This window comes from Ruditapes philippinarum, unplaced genomic scaffold (assembly GCF_026571515.1).
Source record: "Ruditapes philippinarum isolate M1 unplaced genomic scaffold, ASM2657151v2 ctg1063_1_1_1_1, whole genome shotgun sequence".
Taxonomy (NCBI): Eukaryota; Metazoa; Mollusca; class Bivalvia; order Venerida; family Veneridae; genus Ruditapes; species Ruditapes philippinarum.
The window spans coordinates 154,850-179,443 of NW_026858757.1; the positions used below are offsets into that span (position 1 = coordinate 154,850).

Sequence of the window (24,594 nt, forward strand, 5' to 3'; positions counted from 1 at the left end):
TTGACAGATATATAAGTGTTAAGGCCTCAACAGACGGTAGGATTTAGTTGTACAGCACTAATTAGAGATAAGATGTACAATTTTCAAAGCTATACAACACTTGCATTCAGACAGTAATTCTACACTGTAAGAATCATCTGAGGTTTCCCCTAAAAAGGATCCCTTTACATTGATCCTTTACATACTTTACTCACTAAATACTTTTTTTCGCCATGAGTAATGATTGAAACACCTCCATTAAAAAAAATATATATATATTTTTTTAATGTGAAGCCTGACCGAGACTCAAACCTGGGACCCTCGGAATACCGTACTGCGGCTCTACTGACTAAGCTATCTGGCCGCCTACAAACTACCTCCCCTCCCCTAGAACAACTCAATACCGTGACATAATCATTTTCGGAATAATTTGGGATTCGAACATAACACAACTTTGGGTCTCCTGAAGAGTTTTTCAACATCATTTTTACCCCATCTTACTACTATGTTTACCTTTTAGCCCTAATTATTCTGTACTTTCATTCATTACACCCATTATCAGGAGATAATTTGCTTATATGTTACTTGTCATTGTGGGAGGTCTGTAAAAATCTGTACGACAAGATTTTCAAAATAGAACATGTCCTATTCCTTACATCTAGACTTAAGGTTTCCGAAATCAAGAAATAGTAGCCTTCACACATTAAGATTTGTCTGTACATCTCAGTTTTAATTGGTGTTGTACTTCAAAATCCTACCCTCTGTTGAGGCCTTTAGATATAAATTTTAAATGTTGTTGACTTCAAACAACCTGTTTTTCACCACTGTGTGTTTTAATCTTGTATTTTCATGTAACATTGGTGGTTCTAGTGCCCTTTTGTGTCTGAAATGATGCATGGAGGTCTTCCTCTATCAGTAAAGCTGGAAAAGTTGCCATTGAATGCCATATAACCTTTGTATTAGTGTCAGAGTGAATCTTACATCAACAACAACAGCAGATTTAGTGGAAGTTTGTTCCATTAATGATACTTATAGTTTGATATATGATAATAAGCAATCTATCTAACATCATGGTGCACTACAATAGTTCAAGGTTTTTACAAGGAAGTCAGTTGTATTTGCTCATAAACAAGTGTATGACAGGAGAAATTGAAAACATCATATTTCTAAATAGGATATGATTTACATGTGTGCAAAAATTTTGCCACTGGAACAGTCTTCACACTTGAACTATTAATCTATTTTACAATTATATATTTACTTGTGGTTTGTGTAATTGACATGAAGTGTTGTTCTCATGATATATTTCACATGTTTTTTGTTTATTTGGATTAAAGCCATTGTTGAATCGTAGACATTCTTTTCTTTATTGGTTTATATTTTACAAACTTGCTGTCTCTATACTGGGAGGGGGAGGCAATTTCTGGTCTGCTATTTGCAAAAACAATGTGCCCCATAATTAGCTACATGTAGGTTATGAAATAAATGCAAGCATTGAAATGATTGTCTTGTGCCACTGAAATAGAAGGTGGGCACTATCAGCTGTTTATAGTGTTTCATAGTACTTTCAATACACAGTGCAGTTTCTGAATATGAAAATAATATAGTGTTTAATTTGAAGTTCAGTAGAGTACCATAGTAAGCAATTGAAAATGTAAAATAAAAATTAAACTTAATATAATATTAATGAGAATATGTTTTGTCTTTAACAAGTAACTGTAAGGTGGCTTGTTATTTCGAAACATCCCTTGTCCAGATATTTTAAGGTAAATGTTTGTAATGTTACAAGTCTGTTATATAAGGCATTTAAAGTTTTACACGTATAGTTTTTAGACAGCATAAGAAACTTTGACAACAAATAGTTATTTGGCTTTAAAATATATATTTTGGTGAAATGATGCTGGGGGATGTTACACAAGCAATACTGATGATATAAAACCATCTTGCCAGACTTTTTCAATCTAGGATTAAAACTATTGTTTTACTTTGCATTTCAGACGGTGATAGTTGGAACATACTGGGTGACAGTTCAGGTTTATCAAAAAACAAGTTTGGCTGCGACATGTGTGGAAAGTCATTTAGTACACGGGCCATTTTACAGCGTCATAAAATGGGACACACTGGAGAGAAGCCGTACCAATGCCGATATTGTGAATATGCCACGGCACAAAAATGTAACTTAAAACGTCACATGATGTCAAAACATTTCGATATAATACAGGAGTGTCAAGACATGTGAATACATAATGATATAATTAGTCATGATTTTAACCCTGCTGGAACTGAAAGTGAAAAGGTTTTGCCACCAGTCAGAACAGCCTGTATATGCCAGTATTTGGCATGTAGCATTGCCTAGTAGAACTCTACATAAGTTATATGAAGTATAATAAGGACAATTTAAATGAAATATTTTTCAGACAATTTAAAAAGTTCAGTAAAGGAATTTAGGATGCAGAAACAGTTTTAACAGTTAAAAGATAATTTATGATGACTCAAATAAACTTTATTGGGGTGTATATTGCCCTGCCTTTGTGGTGCTCTAGTTTTACATGGAAAAACATTGCAAAGAGGTCATACTCCAATTTTATTTTAATGAAATATTTTGAAACTTATTGCTTCAAATAAACTTAATTGGCTTTGAAATAATATGAATTTAATGTGAAATTTAGTACATTGATTTTCTAATGTAAATTTAGCTGTTGGACATAAAACATCACAATTTCCCAGACATGCATCACTATAGTGAATTATTACCCCTGACACATCAGTGACATGATATTTGTTTTAAGAAATCTATAGTTTATAAACAAATTTGGAACACAGATATTGTTAAAAGATTTTTGATGTGGATTAACCCATTGCTTCATGAGCATTTTGTGAAAAATGGCTGTTTTCATTGAAAAGTCTCCCGTTACAAGTTCAAATTGCTATAATACTATAAAAACTGCTTCAACACTAATCAAACTTGGCACAAATGTTGACTGGACCATTGCCCTTGCAACAACATGCTCAGGCTTAAATTTTCTGTTACCATGGCAACGAGGGGACATCTCAAAATTGCCAAAAATCACTATTTTGCTTTGATTTTTTCCATCAAAATTGATTTCAAAGTGCTGCAACTTCTCAATGGATTGAGATAGAGTCAAATGCTTTTCAGCGTTGGTTACACGTTACCTTATGATCAATCTGGGGTCATTTACAGCCTCTCACAAGTCCAAAATTTTCTTGGCGATGAGGGGGACTCCGCCCCCCTTCAAACCCCCCCAAACAGAAGGGGGCACATCCCCCTTCTGGCAACCCCCTGATGTATCTTTTGGTTGGGGGGCCGCGCCGAAAAAGAGGTCACTTTTTTTAACAACATTTCTCAAACAAAAACAAGTGTTTGGGGCCTAAATAAGGCATTTTTTCATCATTTGAGACAACAAAAGGGGGGGGGGGGTGAAAAAGGCGTTAAAAGGCGTGTATATGAAGTAATGGGTTAAAATCATTTTTCAGTCATTAAAATAAAAATACTGAATCCTATAATACTTTGTGTATTGCAAGCTATCTTTCCATGTACAAGGGAGATAATTGGCCTGGCAATTAGGTTGTTGCTAGAACAGATTAGTAAACCAGCTATAGAATACATCTGAGCTAGACAATTACTAGAGTCCTTCATTATTTCAAGATTTTGGTATTAAAATTCCTAAAAATTAAATTAAAATTGAAAAGCTGGACTGGTCCATTCTTCAAGAATAGTTGGGTCAGGGTTAAAAAATAATATACATTGGTTATGATTATAATGAGGATAAGTTTTTGCAGGAAGTTTAGGATGACCTTTATGATATAAGATCTATACATTTAATTAAACAATTTATGCATGCATAGGGATATATGTCTAAGAGAAACAGCAATTTTGCTAGATGTTAAAACTTTTGTTTTTTACTTTGTATTTCAGACTTTTGTGATTGGAACACGTTGGGTTACAGTCCAGATTTATCAAAAAACAAGTTTTTCTGCGGGATATGCGGAAAGTCATTCCGAACACCATCCCTTTTACAGCGACATGAAATGGGACACACCGGAGAAAAACCATACCCATGTCAGTTTTGTGAATATGCCACGGCACAAAAATGTCACCTGAAACGGCACATGATGTCAAAACATTTTGATAGAATACAAGAGTTTCAAGACACGTGATATGACATTATACTGTACCAAGTTGTGACTTTTATGTTGTCATATATAAAAAGCATCTGTTTTGTGATTTTAATTGATGTTTCGTTAATAATTTGATTGGTTCAGAAAAAGATTTAGGATATGTTTGTGATTATCTTCAATGTTTGGAAAAAGTGCAATGGATTATGAACACAGTTGTATAAGGTTGTTTGATTCAGTTCAAAGTCTCTTTAATTATTAGACATAGCTAGGAAAATTGAAATATGTTCAAAGTCTTTCAGTTCTTTAGTATTATATAAGTCATAATTTTAGAAATAAATGTTATTTCTCATGAAAAAGGAAAAGGTGAAAACCTTTGATTGTATCAATATGAAAATTTTACACAAAATTTTTACCACAGATACAGGAAAAAGATTACACAATATTTTTGTAAAAGGGGACGAAACAAATTGATGAAAAAGAATTTGATTTTAAAGAATTTTTGGAGGGATTTGAAGAGCTATAAAAGGAAAACAGGCCCTGAAAAAAGTCAAAACTGTAATTTCATGAAAAAAGTCAAAACTGTAATTTCATGAAAATAGTCAAAACTGTAATTTCATGAAAATAGTTAAAACTGTAATTTCATGAAAAAAGTCAAAACTGTAATTTCATGAAAATAGTCAACTGTAATTTCATGAAAAGTCAAAACTGTAATTTCATAAAAATAGTCAAAACTTTAATTTCATGAAAATAGTCAAAACTTTAATTTCATGAAAATAGTCAAAACTGTAATTTCATGAAAATAGTCAAAACTTGAATTTCATGAAAATAGTCAAAACTGTAATTTCACGATAGACATTGTTCCTACATCTTTTTTTGCTTTAAAATAGGAATTTATCCATCAACAAAATGAATAAATGTAATGTGAAATTATTTGAAGTTCTAATTTTTGTAGACTTGTAAATGTTAAGTACACACATACTATTAACACATGTACAGTGTTTAAACAAGAAAAACAAAGAATGTTTATTATAATTGTTATTTTGATTTTAAAAAATCTTCATTGTTGTTTTTGTGCTACACTGAAATATGATTGTGCAATAAAGATAGAATAAAAAAGTGCATGTAGTTAATTGGTAATTACTAGAAATTTCTGATAAAATCATAAAAAACTGATACATACATAGGAAAAGAATATGTATTCAATGTAGTCAGTAGTAAGGATAAGCACCACCAGAATGGACAAATGTGTGAACTTTGTTGACACTTGCATGTTATACATGTACACTAGTTGATAAAATAGCCATACACATGAACAATTTCCTCTAAACTTTACTTAGTCTTCAAGCTATAAGCATGGTATAGATTTTAGTAATGATTTTACGTAAAATTATTTTCTCCATTTCAGGTAATTCAGGGAACGCTCACCAGCAGCAACTATGTTGCAGTTTTTGTCAGAAAAGTTTTCGCTCTAATTGGGAGTTACAGCGACATGTGCGAGTTCACACTGGAGAAAAGCCGTTTGTTTGTACACATTGTGGTAGAGCCTTCTCAGTGAAGAGTAACATGAAAAAACATGTGTATAGTGTGCATATCTTTAAAAGTGGACAGTTCTAAGCCCCTAAATCTTGTTGATGTGTTTTCAAATGGACTTGTCCAGATTCCATGTTTGGAACTATCTATTTCAAGTTTTGGGTATACCAAGATGAAGATTCAGAGTTAGTCAGTCAACTATATAGAGCCTGGTTAGACTTGATTGATGTTTGGGCTGGCCTAGCTCTATGCTGATGGGAAAAACTTATCACTTTCGTAATGGCTGAACAGTGAGTCATCGGAATTACAGAAGGAATTTCCAAATATTTACTAGAAATAATTGTAAATAATTTAATGTAAATAAAAATTTCTGTCTGTTTTGCAGTGTTCAAACTTGTGAAGGAAGTATTTTGTGTCTATTGCAAAAATGTTATTTTTTTGTATCCTTACTGTTGTAATGATGTGTGATAAGTGTAATATATTGAAGTTTAGTACACAAAAACAAAAAGAAAAGTTGAAGCCACACTCCATAGGGAAAATAATTGGAGTACACAAGTGAAAGTTACTTTCTTCTGGTGTTTATTTTTGCTTTGTTCTTGAATATCAACCACGATGAACCTTTGATAATGTGTGAAATTTGCTTATTTACGCAACAGTAAAATATTTCTCACATACTGTTAAATTTTGACTGGTTTCCTTTAAACAGTCTATGTGTATTTCAGCAACTCTTGTGATTTTGTTCTTTTGTAAAATTTGTTTAATGTTAAATATGTTACAAGCTCTTGGTTTGACATTGATAAAGTTGTTTGTACACAGCAGTATTGATTTCATTTTAATTTCCTTTGACCATCAGGGGTCTGTAACATGATAAAAAAATGACTTGTTTTTTTTTTTTAAACGATTTGTATAAATAAAGGTTGAAATTTGTTTTTTTGTTAATTAAATGTTAATGAACTGTTGTTATACTAAAGAGTTAGTCACTTAAGTTATATAATACCCAATAGTATTTATGTTCCTAAATCTTCCAACATAACATGTAAAGGGATTAATATTTGTAAAATTTTCAAAATAAACATCTTGTCATATTTGTAAAATTTTCCCAATAAAATAATTTCATAACTGATAAATTTCTGGTTTAAACAGACTAACAAGTGTTACTAAATAACCAAGCTTAATGTAATTGGTTTTACTTGTCCAACTCTCAATAAAATAACATTTTGCTGCATGTAATGATAACTAATGTTTCAATACATTTTGCCATAAAAATAAGTAAGAATATGGTCAATTTGAATTACAGGAAGATTGGAGTATTTTCAGTAAGAACTATATTCCCAGCAGAGGTGAGAGGGGTTGGGGAGGGGGAGGGGAGCAGATTTTTGAGGAATTGGAGGATTTAAACGGGGCACATTGTATGTTATTTGAAATAATTTTTTTTCCAAACTGTTTCAACAGCAAAAAAAAAGTGGACAACATTCTCATGTTTATAATATTGTTTTATTTCAGGCGACCTTGAAGAGGGTGCGACCGGGAGGAAGTATCAATGTCCGTTTTGTGGGAAGAGTTTCTTGTATCAGTCGTGGCTACAAAGACACGTGTTCATACATACTGGTGAAAAACCGTTCAAGTGCGAAACTTGTGACAGAGCATTTTCTGACAAAGGGAACCTTTCAAAACATCGATTAATACATATGAATATAAATATCTAAAATAAAACATATGAATTTAAATATAAATGATGTGTACAATATTGTGTAGTCTACAGACCAGTTATGACAACTAGGGAGTTATGACAACTAGGGAATGTTTCTGAAACAAAAACATTGAAAATATGTACAATCATGTATGTGTTAATTTGTGTTTATATGACATAATTACAGTTGTGTGTTTACTATATGTGGAATTATTAATCTTATGACATATAACTCAAATCATACTAGAACATATTCCTTTGGATTAGGTTTAAAACTTTCAGCAGTTTAACAATACATCAGTTGTTATAGTGACAAAATGAAATTGTTTCTTCTCCATTGATGTGTGTCCTTGAAGATAATTAAATTTTCAAGATCCTGTAACTCAATTTTTTTATGGAGTTATATCATATTTATGATGCTCAAATGAAGATTTATCAATATTGTAAGTTCCAAAAAGCATTATACCAAATTTACATTTCATGTAAATAAAGGGAGATAATTAGACATTTATTTTCTATAAAGTCTAAGCGAAATTTTTCAATAAGAAATGAATGTATATATTTTAATTATTACATATAATGCGTTTAAACATTCACAGTAGAATTATTTAACATATTCTTGGATGTTTGAAAATTGTTTTAGAAGAATAATTATATACATAAATATAATTTCACTTAAGTGTGTTTACAACCTTAATTACAACATACAGGATCTTTGAAAACAACTTACAAAATAGTATTAGACCATTTCACAAGTGTGAAGATTTTTCCTCGCATTCTTTCTGCATGTTATACAGTACAGTGTATGTGTACACACAAAAATAATAAAAACTTAATGTTATGATAAATGCTTTTCTTTTTCCTATGTATAACCCTGTATATTTATAATGTAATTTACCCATACCCTGCTAAAATTCTTAAATGGCCTTGTCCATGGCCGCAAGCAGGATAACAGTTGATTAGTCATACTATCAAAATTGAAATCATTGAGCTGAACTTTTAAGTCAAAATTGAAAATGTAATAGAAAAGTATAAAGATAAAAAAAATACAAAGAAAGGAAGATTTGAAATGAAGGCTTTAGATGTTTTAGTGCTTAAGATTGATTGGGTTTGATACATGTTTGTTAGTTAATTATTGTGGATGTGTAACTTGAGTATTATAAGTTTCTGTTTATTATTACATATATACATGTATATATTTCTTACATTTTAATGATGTTTATTTTCTGGAATAAATCTTTGTTATATTAATGAAGTATTGTTTCCAGCTGTATAACTATTTGTCTGTTATTTTTCTCATTCTAGCTCTGTATTTTTTCAGATAGCAGCCAGGTTGCAGGAGATAAAAACAGGCGACGTGCTGGTTGTACAACACTGGAGGAGCAGTTGTTCCCTTGTGACGTGTGCGGGAAAATCTTTCCGAAGAACTGGCAGCTGAAGAGACACTATAGAATGCACACAGGAGAGAAACCGTTCACTTGTACCATATGTAACAAATCTTTCTCTGATAAAGGAAATTTGAGAAAGCACGGAGCTGTCCACCTTTATCTATAAAATTAATATTTACTTAATTATGATAGAGCTTTTTTTGTTACATGGAACACTAATTATTCTTATATAAGTTCAAAGTGAATACTACATTAAAGTAACATTGACCCTGGAGTAGTGTCAAAAGAACTGGAAGTTACAGTAAAGGTGATGTGCAAAAAGAGGGATTTTGTTGCTGATTGCCATTATGAGAACTTTTTCAAAATGATAAATTTTATTGGTCATTTAAAGGCCCATTAAAGCAAAACAGTGCTATATTTTTGTATTCTTTGAAAAAAAAAGGTAACTTGTTACAGTTTTCAAAAATATTTAATCATTGGCCATATAGCTGAGATATCTTTTGCTTCTTTTGTGTTTCAGCTATTAATTACTTATAGTGATTTAGAACCAAAATACTACTTTGTTTATATTTTGCTACCCCTGTAGAACAAATTACTACAACACTGTTTTCTTCAATTGATAAGTGTCACATAATATGTTTGAAATCCATTTTGCATAATATACTTGTATTTGCCCTTATATTACAGAAAGGGGAAAAAGTTCATTCCTGAGGCTTATTGTGTCTTTAATCATTGTGTAAGGTTTCTTTGTCTTAAGGTTATGCTATTTAAATTAATGCTACACAGATATAAGGTTCTTAAATGTGGAAAAATTCCGAGGATTTTGAAAGCCATTTTTGAAGACAATCGTTATATCTAGAATTTCTAGCAAAGTTAGTTTAGACGTCATTCCTATGTTATACACATATAATACATGTGTGTATATTTATGTTGTCCGTCTGTCTGTCTGTCTGTCTGTGTTCTTGGTACTATTTTGCCAAAAAAAAAATAAAAAAATTTGAAAAATGGAAATTCTGTTTGTTATAGCCATCAAGTGTAGTCAGTTTGTTGTTATCCAAGAATATGAATTTTAAACTTCCTTCAATACAAAGTTAATTGTATCCATTCATAGAAATTTCATTTTTTTTTGTGGATTCAAGAACTTTTAGATCATGTATAACAAATGTCATCCTAATTTTCTTTTAGTCAATAAGTGCCATCCAAAAAATCACCAAATTTTAAACTTCTTGTATCAAATTTATTTAAATGCTTACATCTGTTAATTTATAATTTATTTAAGATTAATAAGTTTGGCCCCATAAGCCCTAAACTTGCCATGCAAGTCTTTGAAATATAAAAGTTTTGTGTAAAGTAAATTCTCTGCTTGTTGTACATTTGCCACTTTTTACAAGTTCACTTTTGATTAGTTCACTTTTCTGTCATGTTGTAAAACATGTTACTGTCAACAGTGGTCAGGATTTGTAAGGATTTCCTGTACAGAAATTGGATAAGAAAATGCAGAAAAATATACAATGAAGTCATATATCTCATTGTGATATGTGTATTTATATTTTCAGTTTCTTCAGATGGTGATGGCCATACAAGTAACTTAGATAGTGCAGCAAGAAAGCCCCACCAGTGTGACATGTGTGGCAAATCTTTCCCTAGAAATTGGAATCTTCAGAGACATTACAGAATACACACCGGCGAGAAACCCTATGTTTGTAATGTCTGCTTCAAAGCTTTCTCTGATAGAGACAATATGAATAAACATGCTGTTGTACATTTAACATAAAATTGACAGCAAGAATTATTGGACAGTCTTTGAGATAATGTGATTGTTGCACAGCCAGAACAGGCATTATGACAAAGTGATTGTTGGACAGGCATTGAGATAATGTGATTTATGGACAGGTATTGAGATAATGTGATTGTTGGACAGGCATTGAGATAATGTGATTGTTGGACAAGAATTGAGATAATGTGATTGTTGGACAAGAATTGAGATAATGTGATTGTTGTACTGGCATTAAGATAATGTGATTGTTGTACAAGTATTGAGATAATGTGATTGTTGGACAAGAATTGAGATGATGTGATTGTTGGACAAGAATTGAGATAATGTGATTGTTGTACTCGCATTGAGATAATGTGATTGTTGTACTGACATTGAGATAATGTGATTGTTGTACTGGCATTGAGATAATGTGATTGTTGTACTGGCATTGACATAATGTGATTGTTGGGCAGGCATTAAGATAGTGTGATTGTTTTACAGGCATTGAGATAATGTGATTGTTGGACAAGAATTGAGATAATGTGATTGTTGTACTGGCATTAAGATAATGTGATTGTTGTACAAGTATTGAGATAATGTGATTGTTGGACAAGAATTGAGATAATGTGATTGTTGGACAAGAATTGAGATAATGTGATTGTTGTACTCGCATTGAGATAATGTGATTGTTGTACTGACATTGAGATAATGTGATTGTTGTACTGGCATTGAGATAATGTGATTGTTGTACTGGCATTGACATAATGTGATTGTTGGACAGGCATTAAGATAGTGTGATTGTTTTACAGGCATTGAGATAATGTGATTGTTGGACAAGAATTGAGATAATGTGATTGTTGTACTGGTATAAGGTACATGTTGTAAAATTTCTGTGTTCAGAGTATTTGTTTTAAACCATCTTGATATCTTTAAAGTTGATATATTTAAAGAGGGATCACTTTGTTTCCAGAATTTTGTACTTCAAAAAGGGGAGGTTCCCAATGCCGTGTGGACCCGTAAAAGTTGCCCCCGTCTTTCATTTTCAGTTTTTTTTATTTTAAATTTTTTGGTCCTTCGGGATCATTGATGCCAGCATTTAAAGTTTTAAATAGTACCGCTAAAACCCGGTGCTAGGGGGGTGAGGGATGTTGAAACTTATTCATTATCCCTCATGTACAGACTCAATCAAACCGAGTCTGCAATTCTTATGTTATTTTGTTGTGATTAATGCTTCCGAGGGATCACTTTGTTTCCAGAATTTTGTAACATTAAAATATATTTAAGATATACATTTTTCTTGAAATTTTGTTGTATTATTATTGTGAAAATAAAACTTTGAAAAGAGTTGATTTTTTTCTTTTTCTAGATATTTATAATAAACCAAAAGTAATGATAATGAACTATGTTTCATTTATCTAATGCCAAATTGTTCTGTGTCTACATATCACATAAAGTTAATTTAGCTGGCTTGTTGCACACCAAAACATGACATTTAAGTTTAATTTAATTAGCCATAATGATTTGTTTAATTAAGTTATTAGTAATTTTAAGAGACCTTTCAGCTTGCCAAAGCAAGCCCTCTGACATGACAGATTTATTTCTATATTTGTACACAATGAGTATAGAAATGTTCAAAGTTTGTTTTAAGAGTACCAGATATAGGAAGTTTTAACCATTAGTGAACCTATGATGAAGGATTCAAGATGTTGTTTCATCATTTGTATAAATCTGATTTTTGTGTTTTCAATGTTAAACCTATTTCAAGAATAGATAACAGAGACCAGGAATATTCTAAAAAACTAAGTTGGTATGGGGAATGATGCAAATTTTTACTGTATGCCAGTATTGCTTGTCTATTAAAATCTTCTTGATTTGGGGAAGAATTATCGCTAAAATTGCTATTAAAGAAAGTGGAAAAGCTGGTGAAAGTTCAGACTTTTGGGAAAATAAAATGCATGATATTATGAAAGTTCCATTTGGGAAGTTGAGGCTTTTAAAAGGCACTGTTATAATTATAAGGTTAAAAGTCACTGTATCTGTGTGTCCCAATAAGATGTCCTAATAACAAGATGGCTTGATAACCAGATAAGATGTTATCAATCTGTCTTTGATTTGTAAATTAAGTATCCCTTTCATAATATCTCAAACTATAGTTTATGATTGAAATTTTATACATGGACTTTGTTCAGTGTTATAGATATTTTACTACTATTTGAAGCTTCTTTTATCATTGCCACAAATGTTAAGTAATTAAAAACTGATGTTACATATGTTGAATAATTGAAAAATTATGACACTCATAAGGTAATAAAAAAATTTCTTGTTCTTTGATTATTAGACTTCTCATTGCTTTTCCTTTTTATACCCCCGCACAACAAAGTTGTAAGGGGGGTATACTGGAATCAGCTTGTCCGTCCGTCCGGCTGTCCGTCCGTCCGGCCGTCCGTCCGTCCGGCCGTCGGTTTTTTCTTGTCCGCCCAATAACTTAAGATTCCTTTGACCCTTAGTCTTCATATTTGGCATGGAGGTTAGTCATGATTAGTAGATGACCCCTATTGATTTTGAAGGTCACTAGGTCAAAGGTCAAGGTCACAGGGGCCTTGACTTCAAAAAAGCTTGTCCGCCCAATAACTTAAGATTCCTTTGACCCTTAGTCTTCATATTTGGCATGGAGGTTAGTCATGATTAGTAGATGACCCCTATTGATTTTGAGGTCACTAGGTCAAAGGTCAAGGTCACAGGGGCCTTGACTTCAAAAAGCTTGTCCGCCCCAATAACTTAAGATTCCTTTGACCCTTAGTCTTCATATTTGGCATGGAGGTTAGTCATGATTAGTAGATGACCCCTATTGATTTTGAGGTCACTAGGTCAAAGGTCAAGGTCACAGGGGCCTTGACTTCAAAAAGCTTGTCCGCCCAATAACTTAAGATTCCTTTGACCCTTAGTCTTCATATTTGGCATGGAGGTTAGTCATGATTAGTAGATGACCCCTATCGATTTTGAGGTCACTAGGTCAAAGGTCAAGGTCACAGGGGCCTTGACTTCAAAAAGCTTGTCCGCCCAATAACTTAAGATTCCTTTGACCCTTAGTCTTCATATTTGGCATGGAGTTTAGTCATGATAAGTAGATGACCCCTATCGATTTTGAGGTCACTAGGTCAAAGGTCAAGGTCACAGGGGCCTTGACTTCAAAAAGCTTGTCCGCCCAATAACTTAAGATTCCTTTGACCCTTAGTCTTCATATTTGGCATGGAGTTTAGTCATGATAAGTAGATGACCCCTATCGATTTTGAGGTCACTAGGTCAAAGGTCAAGGTCACAGGGGCCTTGACTTCAAAAAGCTTGTCCGCCCAATAACTTAAGATTCCTTTGACCCTTAGTCTTCATATTTGGCATGGAGGTTAGTCATGATTAGTAGATGACCCCTATTGATTTTGAGGTCACCAGGTCAAAGGTCAAGGTCACAGGGGCCTTGACTTCAAAAAGCTTGTCCGCCCAATAACTTAAGATTCCTTTGACCTACAGTCGTCATATTTGGCATGGAGGTTAGTCATGATTAAGTAGATGACCCCTATTGATTTTGAGGTCACCAGGTCAAAGGTCAAGGTCACAGGGACTTTGACTTCAAAAACTTTGTCTGCCCAATAACTTTAGATTCCTTTGAACCCACAGTCTTCATATTTGACATGGATGTTGATCATGATTAGTAGATGACCCCTTTTGATTTTGAGGTCACTGGATCAAAGGTCAAGGTCATAGGGACTTTGACTTCAAAAAGTTTGTCCACCCATTAACTTAAGATTCCTTTGACCCACAGTCTTCATATTTGGTATGGATGTTGATCATGACTATAAGGTGACCCCTATTGATTTTGAAGTCACTGGGTCAAAGGTCAAGGTCACAGGGACCTTGACAAAAAAAGCTTTTCTTCTCAATTGCTAAAGAATGTCCTGTCCGCAATGTATTTATTTTGACATTTTCACATTTGAAGCATGTAGAATACATAACTTAGCAATGCACTGGCTTAGTAACCTCAGATTTGGCAGGGAGGTTGTCCTTGAGCTCTAAATGGCCACTGTTGATTCTGACAAAGTGGTATGCGGGGGTATTCACGCCATGATAGTGGCAGTTCTAGTTGTTCCAGATGTTCAGAAGAAAAAGAATGCATGTGAGAAGGGCCAGTATGATTGCACTTTCTGTACTCGTACATTTTCCTGGAAATCTTCGTTAACTGCACATCTAAAATGTCATACCGGGATAAAGCCATATGTGTGTAATGTATGTGGTAAAGCGTTCTCCGACTCCAGCAACCAGCGAAAACATATGGTTACACATATTGGTGATCACTGGAGAAAATAAAAAAAGGGATGGAAAAAAGAAACTGACACGAATTATAGGAGAAAGAATTATAGGAGAAAAGTATATGATACAATGAGACAGCATCAACTGAATATGACTATTTCCATACTAAACCAAATTTTAATTACACTTTAATCCAAATGCCTGTGAAGCAATCCGTTGTATAAAGGCTTTAAAAAAGACCGAAATCTAATAATTTTGATCTGAAAAGATGTCCCAAACATTCTTTTGTCAATATTGGAATCAATTTCTTAATGTATAAAGTGAAGCAACTTGCTGTCTTTCACATTCAAATAAATAATAATGTAATGTTGATCAAAAATGTTTTTCATGATTATGCTAAGAGGAAGACCTATCTGAACTTCATAATTATGACCCATTCTTAGACCTTTACGGTTACCTTTTCAAATGTGTTGTAACAAAATGTACATAGAATGATCTGGTTGCAACTTTGCCAGAGTCAGTATAAAGAATTAATTGAAACTGTAAAAAGTTCAACCCACCTAAGATTGAGACTGGCATTCAATAAACTGGTAATTAACTATGATAGTAACTGTGAGTGTCCTGTTAGGCTAGTTAAAGTGCCATCTATTGCCATGCAATAGTTTGCTAAGATTTTTCCTTGCCTCTCTTGAATATAATCACCGGTACTTTAAAAGTTAAGAACTATTCATGTTGATGTGCAAAGGTATTGCTTAGTATTGTAAATTATAGAATAAACTTTAGTGTACTACAAATTACTCTGTGTAAAGATATACTGTATATATGTTAACAGTGTTCATGTATTAAATGTTGTAAAACATGATATAATAATAAGTATGGTTATGAATTAATAAATCTTGTTTGATATTTAAAGACAAGCTTTGCTCTGTTGGTTAGCATCTCACCAAGGTTTTTGGATTGTTTTATTTTAGGAAGCTTATGATCCAGCTAGCTTATAGAGGGGTCACTGATGGGGCTAACTCAGTTGCCAGCTTATAATAATGCACAGAGGATTGTCTGTCTTCCTGCATCTGTAAAGTTGGAGAATCATCATGTGACCATAACAATGTCAGTGTGTCAATTTTACCTCCCCACCACCTTCCACAATAGTTTTGTTCAGTCCAAATATATTGATTTTGAAATCTATGGAAGACTGACAAAGCCACTGTACTACATTTCTTCATGAAACCTCAACAAATTTGACTGCTTTACAAAATTTACATCAAAGTACACCTGTGATATTCTTGATTTCAGATCTACTTGGTTCACATTTACAAATTTTCATCGAGTGCCTTATATTTTATTATATCCACTTTTGTTATATCATTTCAGATTATGTAGAGAAACCTTTGGATATGACTAGCGTGTCGTGGAAAGCTCCGTGCAGTATATGCGGGAAATATTACGACAAGTCCTACCTGCCTAGTCATATGAGAATACATACTGGAGAAAAACCATTCAAATGTGAACAGTGTGGCAAGGCATTCACAGACAAGAGTAACTTTACTAAACATAAAGTTACACATTATTCCTTGAACTTACAATAGGACTAAATACATGTAATACATTATTATGTGGACATTATTAAAATTAGAGGAAGCAAATTAATGCATTATTCTGTGAACATACAATATGACAAGAAACAATAACACATTCTGTGAACATAGAATAAAACAAGGCAAAATAACATTATTCTGTGAACATTGAAGTAGACAAAATATAAAAATTACACATTGTTCTGTGAACACAGACATAAGACAAAATATAACATTACAATACATTCTATGAACGTAATAATTCAAATTATGAAATAACATGTTATTTTGTGAACATGCAATAATTCAAAAAGCTGATTTACACATCCTATGAACATACTGTTACATGAAACTACACAATATTCTGTGAACATGGAATAAAATAAAATATGAAATTGCATAATTATGCAGTAAGATGGGATTACACATTATTCTGTGAACATGAAAGAAGATATATGTCAGTTTGGACCTGATGAAATGTACTAGGTTTATGATAAGATTGGGAGAGAACTGTATACCGTAGTTACATTATCATATGTATATAAGTGATAATGAATTGATGTCAGTACAGAAAGTTTCCTTGGAATTAAAAGCTTGAACTTTTGTTTTTGAGATTTAATTAGAGCATGTTGCTAATATACAATGATTAGAATAAATAGAAATTATTGTTGATGATATAAGAATTAATTAGTTTTACTTGTATGTGTACAGATGAAATATTTAGCACTTACTGCTGTAGTTTAGTTTGAACATCATTTTAAATTTTTTGTTTTTGTCTTGTATATATACCAGTTATGTTACACAACTTTCAGTCCATAATCATCCATGAACATTTCATACTATTTCTTACCTGAAATTTATTGGGCTTGAAATTTCACGTTTTTTTTGTAGGAACATAATATTACATTAATATGAGGAATAATATTGTATTTAAATAATTGTATACATTTTCAACAGATTGTAATATTATTGTAGGGAATGTTAAGAATTGAAAGTTATATTGAAATTATGTCTTCAATATATTACAATTTAAAGGATGCAAATTAAAGAACATTGTGAAGATTTTTTTCATAATATCTTATATATGTAATTTACTGTTGCATATAAAATTATATTTATTTGTTGACAAATTGTATAAATTATGTTAATCTGTTGACAATGATTACTTCTAGAAAGAACAAAATAAGAATCTGATTTTGGTGTTTAAATTGACTTGATTATTAAATTGTTAGCTTAATTTTTTCATGCTTTTAATATTGTGTGTATATTATATATGTAAATAAAATTTAACTTTCAAATGATTTTCGTTTTTGTGTGTGTTTTTAAGTGGGATGTGGTGCAATTTCATATACAATGTGTGCTGTTTGTTATGGACAATGTTATTAGAGTAAATTCAAAATTATCTTTTGAATGACTTATAAGGGTTTCATCATGCCCCTCATGTTGTTTAACAGTCCTTACAAAGTTATGAAATTTTTTTCCTTTCAGGAATATATACATCTACTCAAATGTTGATCATGGCTGAAATTTATTAATTAAGGAGCTCTAAAATTGGCATGTAGTTCGACCATGCAGGCACTACACTAGTGGCTAATTAGCATAAAATTTTCATCTTGATATCCTCACAATTATAATGAACAGGTCCAAAAATGGAAGGTGGACAAGTCCATTGAAGAAATCCAGCATTTTAAGGGTTAATAGTTCTTATATACCAAATATATTGTCACCTAAGTGCAATAAGAGGATAACTCCTATCAAATTATAAAAAGAGAATAACCTGTTACTGCACTAAGTTTACCATATATTGTTGCTAAATCATACTGAAAGAAATAATAATAAAAATAATACTTATGAATATACTGTATATACAAATGAAAAACAGCAAATAAATGAAAAATGAATTGTGGAGCATGAAATGTGTACTCGTTTATGTGTGTTTGTTTAAATTGTGAAAAGTACAATATGTTCACTTTAGATTGTTAAGACTGCATGATTGAAATTTTGATTGCTGTCCCACTAAGATTTGATGTGCTGTTTGAGTTGTGTACGTGAGAACAGTAAAAACATAAACTTAGCTGGCTAGATATTTAGTAAATTAAGTAAAAGATCTACATACGGCACTTAATGTATATCGTTTTTATTTATGTTTTTCAGGTGACGACCCTGAAGATCCATTTTCTTACAATATACCTGCGGAGAAATCTGGAGATAAAAAGTTCATGTGCACACTGTGTAACCGTGTCTTTAACCAGAAGTACAAGAGAACACATATGAGAATACACACCGGAGAAAAGCCGTACAAATGTGACGAGTGTGGTAAAGGTTTCGCCGACAGCAGTAATTTGAAGAAACACAAAATCGTTCACTTTCCCGTTCCAATCAAACCCAGTGATTCACCTAGTGATCAATAACTATTGGCCATTATTAGTAACTTTTTACCATGGCAACTGAAATTTTACTTTTTGCCATGGAAATTAATTTATTCCACCTGGTGCCATGGAAGTTAATTTATTCCAACTTAAGCCATGGAAATTAAATTATTCCACTATCTGCCATGGAAAATGAATTTTATTACATACGCCATGGAAATTAATTTATGTCACCTAATGCCATATACATTGACATTACCTTACCAAAAACCAAGTGAAGTTCTATGATTTAATATTGACTTGGCAGTTTTAAAAGACAAGTATATTAAGTTTTAAGTTGTGCATTTAGAATTGAACAATACCAAGCGAATTTCATTTCATGTATTAAATAGGAGTTAAAAAAGCTAATGAAATTTATGAACACTGTACTGGAAAAGATTTTAAGTGAAGAATTGCAGATTGTGACAGTTCTTGTCTCTTGGGAGTGTTATATAGAATGGAGAAATACAGAAGTATTGTTAGTGTTATTGTATATAACAAATACATGTATTGCTTTTCTGTGTCATGTACTAATATGATCAGATTTCATATTTTAGATTTTATTGTACAATGTAGCTAGCTTACAAAACTTATGCTTAATGTGCTTTTTTTTGGTGAAATATTTATGAATTATACAAATTTACATTTTATAATGCTTAATGTATAGTTTATGTGTGTACATGGTGCAAGTTTTATTTCTTTTTTATTATACATTATATTATATTATATTATAAGTAATAAAAAGGTAGGAAAAAAGTTATTGCAGTTCAAATTATTATAATTGGCAAATTAATTGTAAACCAGCAGATTTTTTTTCAATAGATATACTTACTATAGTTTCCAGTTTTTTAACTGTTCATGATCAAATTTTGGGATGTCAAGATAAAATTTTATGTCATCTGAATGTATAAAGTTAGTTTGCAGAAATAAAATGCTTTGTATAGAATCATGGTTATGTAGTCTCAAAAAGTGAACAAAGCACCAGGGGACCTTAAAAATGAGCCATTTAAAAATACATACAATACAGACATATTGTAAAATCACCAATATTCAACAACCAGTGAAATTTTATTTTGTTTGCTGTACCATTATTTTCATTACATTAATTGCATTTGACTTGTTTTGCAAAAACAAGACAATCCACAAACTTAAGAACCCACAAGAATGTCTTTTGTTTCACATTACCACGAAATTTCATGTCCTACCCCCCCTCCCCCCATGAAAGTGAATCCACAGTACTGGGCAAGGAGTTGACATGGTAACACTTTGTCAGAAAGGAGAAAAGCAAGTGGGATATTGATCAAACAATATTTCTGAAGTAGTTACTGAGACTGCATTGAAAGCAGATTTTATTTGAAATGTAGTTCTTTCTATATATCACAAATTCATAGTATAGTGTTACTAAGCTAAACAAAAAATATGGTTGTAACTAAATTTCATTTCCTGTACAGTTTGTGTTCTTGAATAGAGTTCATGTATAGAAAGGTTTTTATATTATAAATGTACAAGCGTGGTCAGGATGGTCATGTATATCCGTGAAGATATTACCAGCCGTATCACTTCTTTAATAGCCGACACATATAATATCAATGTTATTTTTATCTCTATTTTTATAATATTTTAATGTTATGTACTCGTCTGATATTAATGTTTATTTTATCTATTTTAAGGTGGATCCGACATAAGAAGATGTCTCAATGTCGGGAACTATGTATGTGTCATCTGCAGCAAAAGGTTTCGTTGGCCGTCACATCTTGACAAACACATGAGAACGCATACTGGAGAGAAACCCTTCAAGTGCAGCTTATGTGACCAAGCCTTTGCTGAGCAGAGCAACTTAAGGAAACATTTTGTAATTCACAAAAAATCTGAAATTGAAAATAATTTCTAAACAACAGAAAAGTTATTACACAGAGAAGAGATATAAGAGATGGCATACCAGATAAAACAGTACTTGCAGATTACAGCATGTGATTCTTAAAAAATAGATTTCAGAAGTACTTTTTGATAAGCAAAAAAAGGGTAAAAAGCAAAAAGAAATGAAAAAAAATTTGGATTAAGTGGTGATTAGATTGAGAACTGGAATGAAAAAAAATATATAAAAAACCAAGCCATTTGCAAGGCAGTTCAATTTGTGAAAACTTTTTGTGAGTTTGATCTCATTAAAAATCAGAAAAGTTTTTAATACAAATTCAAAACTCATTCATGCCATAGTTTCTAGAATGTTTTGTTGAGAGTGGGACAGTGTCTGTCAATAACCAAGATCAGCATAGAAAATCCTTTATAAAAATTTATGTTCTGGCAAATATTGCAGTTTATCAATGCATACAATTTTCATGCAAGTATTATGAATGTTATAAATGGATGTTAGTTCTATATGTTTAATTATATTTAATATTAAGAACAGCTTGGCCATATTGTTCATTCAGTTAAATTCAATGAAGTGTCCATATTTAAATTATCGCTATTCAGTTGCTTAATTTCGGGTAGTAATAATGCATTCTTTTGAACATAAACAACACATTTAATATCGAATTAAGATACATTGTCAAAAGTTTTCCTTTAAAGAAATGTTCAAAAACATGTTGTGCTGAATGTAAATAAAGTTTTACTAGCTAGCAGTGTTTTTGTTCTGACTGTGGACATTATAGAAAATGACTGCCATATTTTTACTTACTGCATGTACAGTTGAGTGAAAGGGTATTTAGGTTGTTCTGGTAGCAATATATATACATGTATTATAAATATTAGGACTGAATGACAATTATATATATTATTTAGTGATACACCTTATTTTATTTCTGTTTAAGATGTAACAAGTGATATGACATTGCTATATCGGTCTTTTGACAGCAATACAGACAGCAATACGGACAGAAACACAGACATGGCATCATCTGCTAGTCAATCTTACAGAACGTACAACTGTCTGAACATTGGTGACTTTGCTTGTGTGTTGTGTAATAAAAAGTTCCGCTGGAATTCTCATCTTGAGATGCATATGAGAACACATACTGGAGAAAAACCATTCTCGTGTGACCAGTGCGGAAAATGTTTCTCCAGGAAAAGCAGTCTGACGAGTCATAAAGCAGTTCATGTTATGTTGCCATAGTTACCTACATCACAAGATAGTCATACTTACTGACAACACAAGACGGAAACCTACAACATAACATAGTTACAATCAACACAACATGGTAACCTACCACACAACATACTTACCTACAATACAATATGGCTATATACAACACTACATCATTAGTTACCTAACACAACATAAATACCTAAAACACACCATAATAACCTACATCACAACATTATTACCTTCAATACAACATAGTTACCTACAATACAACACAGTTACCTACAATACAACATAGTTACCTACAATACAACATAGTTACCTTCAACACAACATAGTTACCTTCAAAACAACATAGTTACCTACAATACAACATAGTTACCTACAATACAACATAGTTACCTACAACACAACATAGTTACCTTCAATACAACATAGTTACCTACAATACAACATTATTACCTACAATACAACATAGTTACCTACAACACAAACATTATTACCTACAATACAACATAGTTACCTACAACACAACATTATTACCTACAATACAACATAGTTACCTTCAATACAACATAGTTACCTACAATACAACATTATTACCTACAATACATCATAGTTACCTACAACACAACATTATTACCTACAATACAACATAGTTACCTACAACACAACATAGTTACCTACAATACAACATAGTTACCTACAACACAACATTATTACCTACAATACAACATAGTTACCTACAACACAACATTATTACCTACAATACAACATAGTTACCTACAACACAACATTATTACCTACAATACAACATAGTTACCTACAACACAACATAGTTACCTACAATACAACATAGTTACCTACAACACAACATAGTTACCTACAATACAACATAGTTACCTACAATACAACATAGTTACCTACAACACAACATAGTTACCTTCAATACAACATAGTTACCTACAATACAACATAGTTACCTACAATACAACATAGTTACCTACAACACAACATAGTTACCTACAATACAACATAGTTACCTACAATACAACATAGTTACCTACAACACAACATAGTTACCTTCAATACAACATAGTTACCTACAAGACATTGACAATTACCTTCACAACATTCACAATGACCTACAACACAAATTTAACCATGTATCACATACTTCTCTTCTATAACAAAAAATGCTTTAAAGTAGGCGAGTTGTCTTACAGTGATAGTCCCCAGTCAGAATGAGTTGTAAACGATATTTATATTTCAAAATATGCACTTATCACAGCAGATGTTGCCAAAAATTGACATTTTCTCTGTAATATTAAAAAAAAAGATAAACAATTGGTTTCTTCATACTTATATTGTATTAAATCCATATTAAGAATTTGATTTAGTCCTAAATTAACAAGATAATTCAGACCAACTGTCATAGTAACATGGTGTTTTTTTCTGTTGTAATAAAAGTTGCAAAAAGAAAGTGTTTCTTGTATCATATCTACCTAAATATATCCAAAAGCAAATTACATTGCAAATTATAGAGAAAAAATCAGTTATGTCTAAGTGTTTCTGTTAACCTGGATATTTAGATCGTGACAATAATGATATAGATACTGAAGTATTTTACACATAATGTTTTAATACCTTGGAGTTGTAAATACCAAAGCACTGTTCAAAGGCACTGTTGTTTCTTACATTTGTATCTTAATGAATTTAAAGGTTTGGTTTGTTTGGGTTAAATAGATTAATTCTAAATGCAACTATCTGTTCTAAACACAACATGTAACTGTCAACAGTCATCAATTTGAAATTGACCAATTGATTGGTGAATTCATCTTACCTTGATTATACATTATGTATACATGTATATATATATATACTAAACTAAAAGCAAAAATGTTTTGCCTTTTCTTTTGTCATAGTTATGTTACATGTGTTTCTATTTTATCTTGTAGTTCTTATGTTGTTCATATCCCATAGTTATGTTGTAAACAAACATAAAGAATTTTGGTAAAATAATTAACATACCTAAATAGATATTTATTTTACATTTCAGTGATGGATGACTCCTCTCAGTTTAACTTGTCAGCTGATATTTCTGAAGCTTCGTACAGAGACCCAAGCGGAGGATTCGTCTGTAAATTCTGCGGAAAAGTTCTGAAGAACCGTTCCACATTGAGGACACATCTGCGACTTCACACCGGAGAGAAGCCATACTGTTGTGCTGTCTGCGGGAAGGCATACGGTGATAGGAGTAACTATAATAAACATGTGTTCATGCATAAGATTGACAATTATAAAAAGAAACATGAGCAGGAGATCAGTTATTAATATGGATTATTACTCTAATATTATGATAAAATGGAACAAACAACAATGGATAATGTTTAGTTATTGATGTTAACTGATGTTTCGACACTCACCAGTCTGTAACGTAGACTATCATACTAGTATTTGATATGAAGATGTGTTTTTAAACAGATGTTATTAGGCAAGAAAAGTGTATCCATATGCAGAGAGATGTATTGTTACATGTTTTATATGTGCAGATGTACAAATACAAATCAGTGTTTTCATGAACAGATATTTGATTTCATAATGAAAGGCAGCAGTGCCCTTAACAAGACAGTGTTTTCTAAAAAACAAATAGAAGTTGTCTTGGACATTTGCTTTGAAAAACAGATTGTTGTTTTTTTTGCGAGATTTTTTTTATAAATAAAAAGGTTTTAAATATCCATTTTA

The 24,594-nt window shown here is 31.8% G+C and overlaps 2 protein-coding genes across 2 annotated transcripts in view; both read left to right on the forward strand.

The window, feature by feature from the left end:
* Positions 1-19,713, forward strand: part of LOC132754142 (zinc finger protein with KRAB and SCAN domains 7-like) — a 48,752-nt gene extending 29,039 nt beyond the window's left edge. The window contains exons 5-7 of the mRNA XM_060744737.1: positions 10,284-10,493; positions 16,157-16,363; positions 18,514-19,713. Coding sequence (XP_060600720.1) covers positions 10,284-10,493; positions 16,157-16,363; positions 18,514-18,770 — 674 coding nt within the window. The 3' untranslated portion in view covers positions 18,771-19,713. The remainder of the gene's footprint in view (positions 1-10,283; positions 10,494-16,156; positions 16,364-18,513) is intronic.
* A 1,941-nt stretch (positions 19,714-21,654) lies between these two features.
* The window catches only part of LOC132754143 (zinc finger protein 658B-like), a 28,463-nt gene continuing 25,523 nt past the window's right edge, over positions 21,655-24,594 (forward strand). The window contains exons 1-2 of the mRNA XM_060744738.1: positions 21,655-21,838; positions 23,909-24,106. Of these exons, the coding sequence (XP_060600721.1) occupies positions 21,655-21,838; positions 23,909-24,106 (382 nt within the window). The remainder of the gene's footprint in view (positions 21,839-23,908; positions 24,107-24,594) is intronic.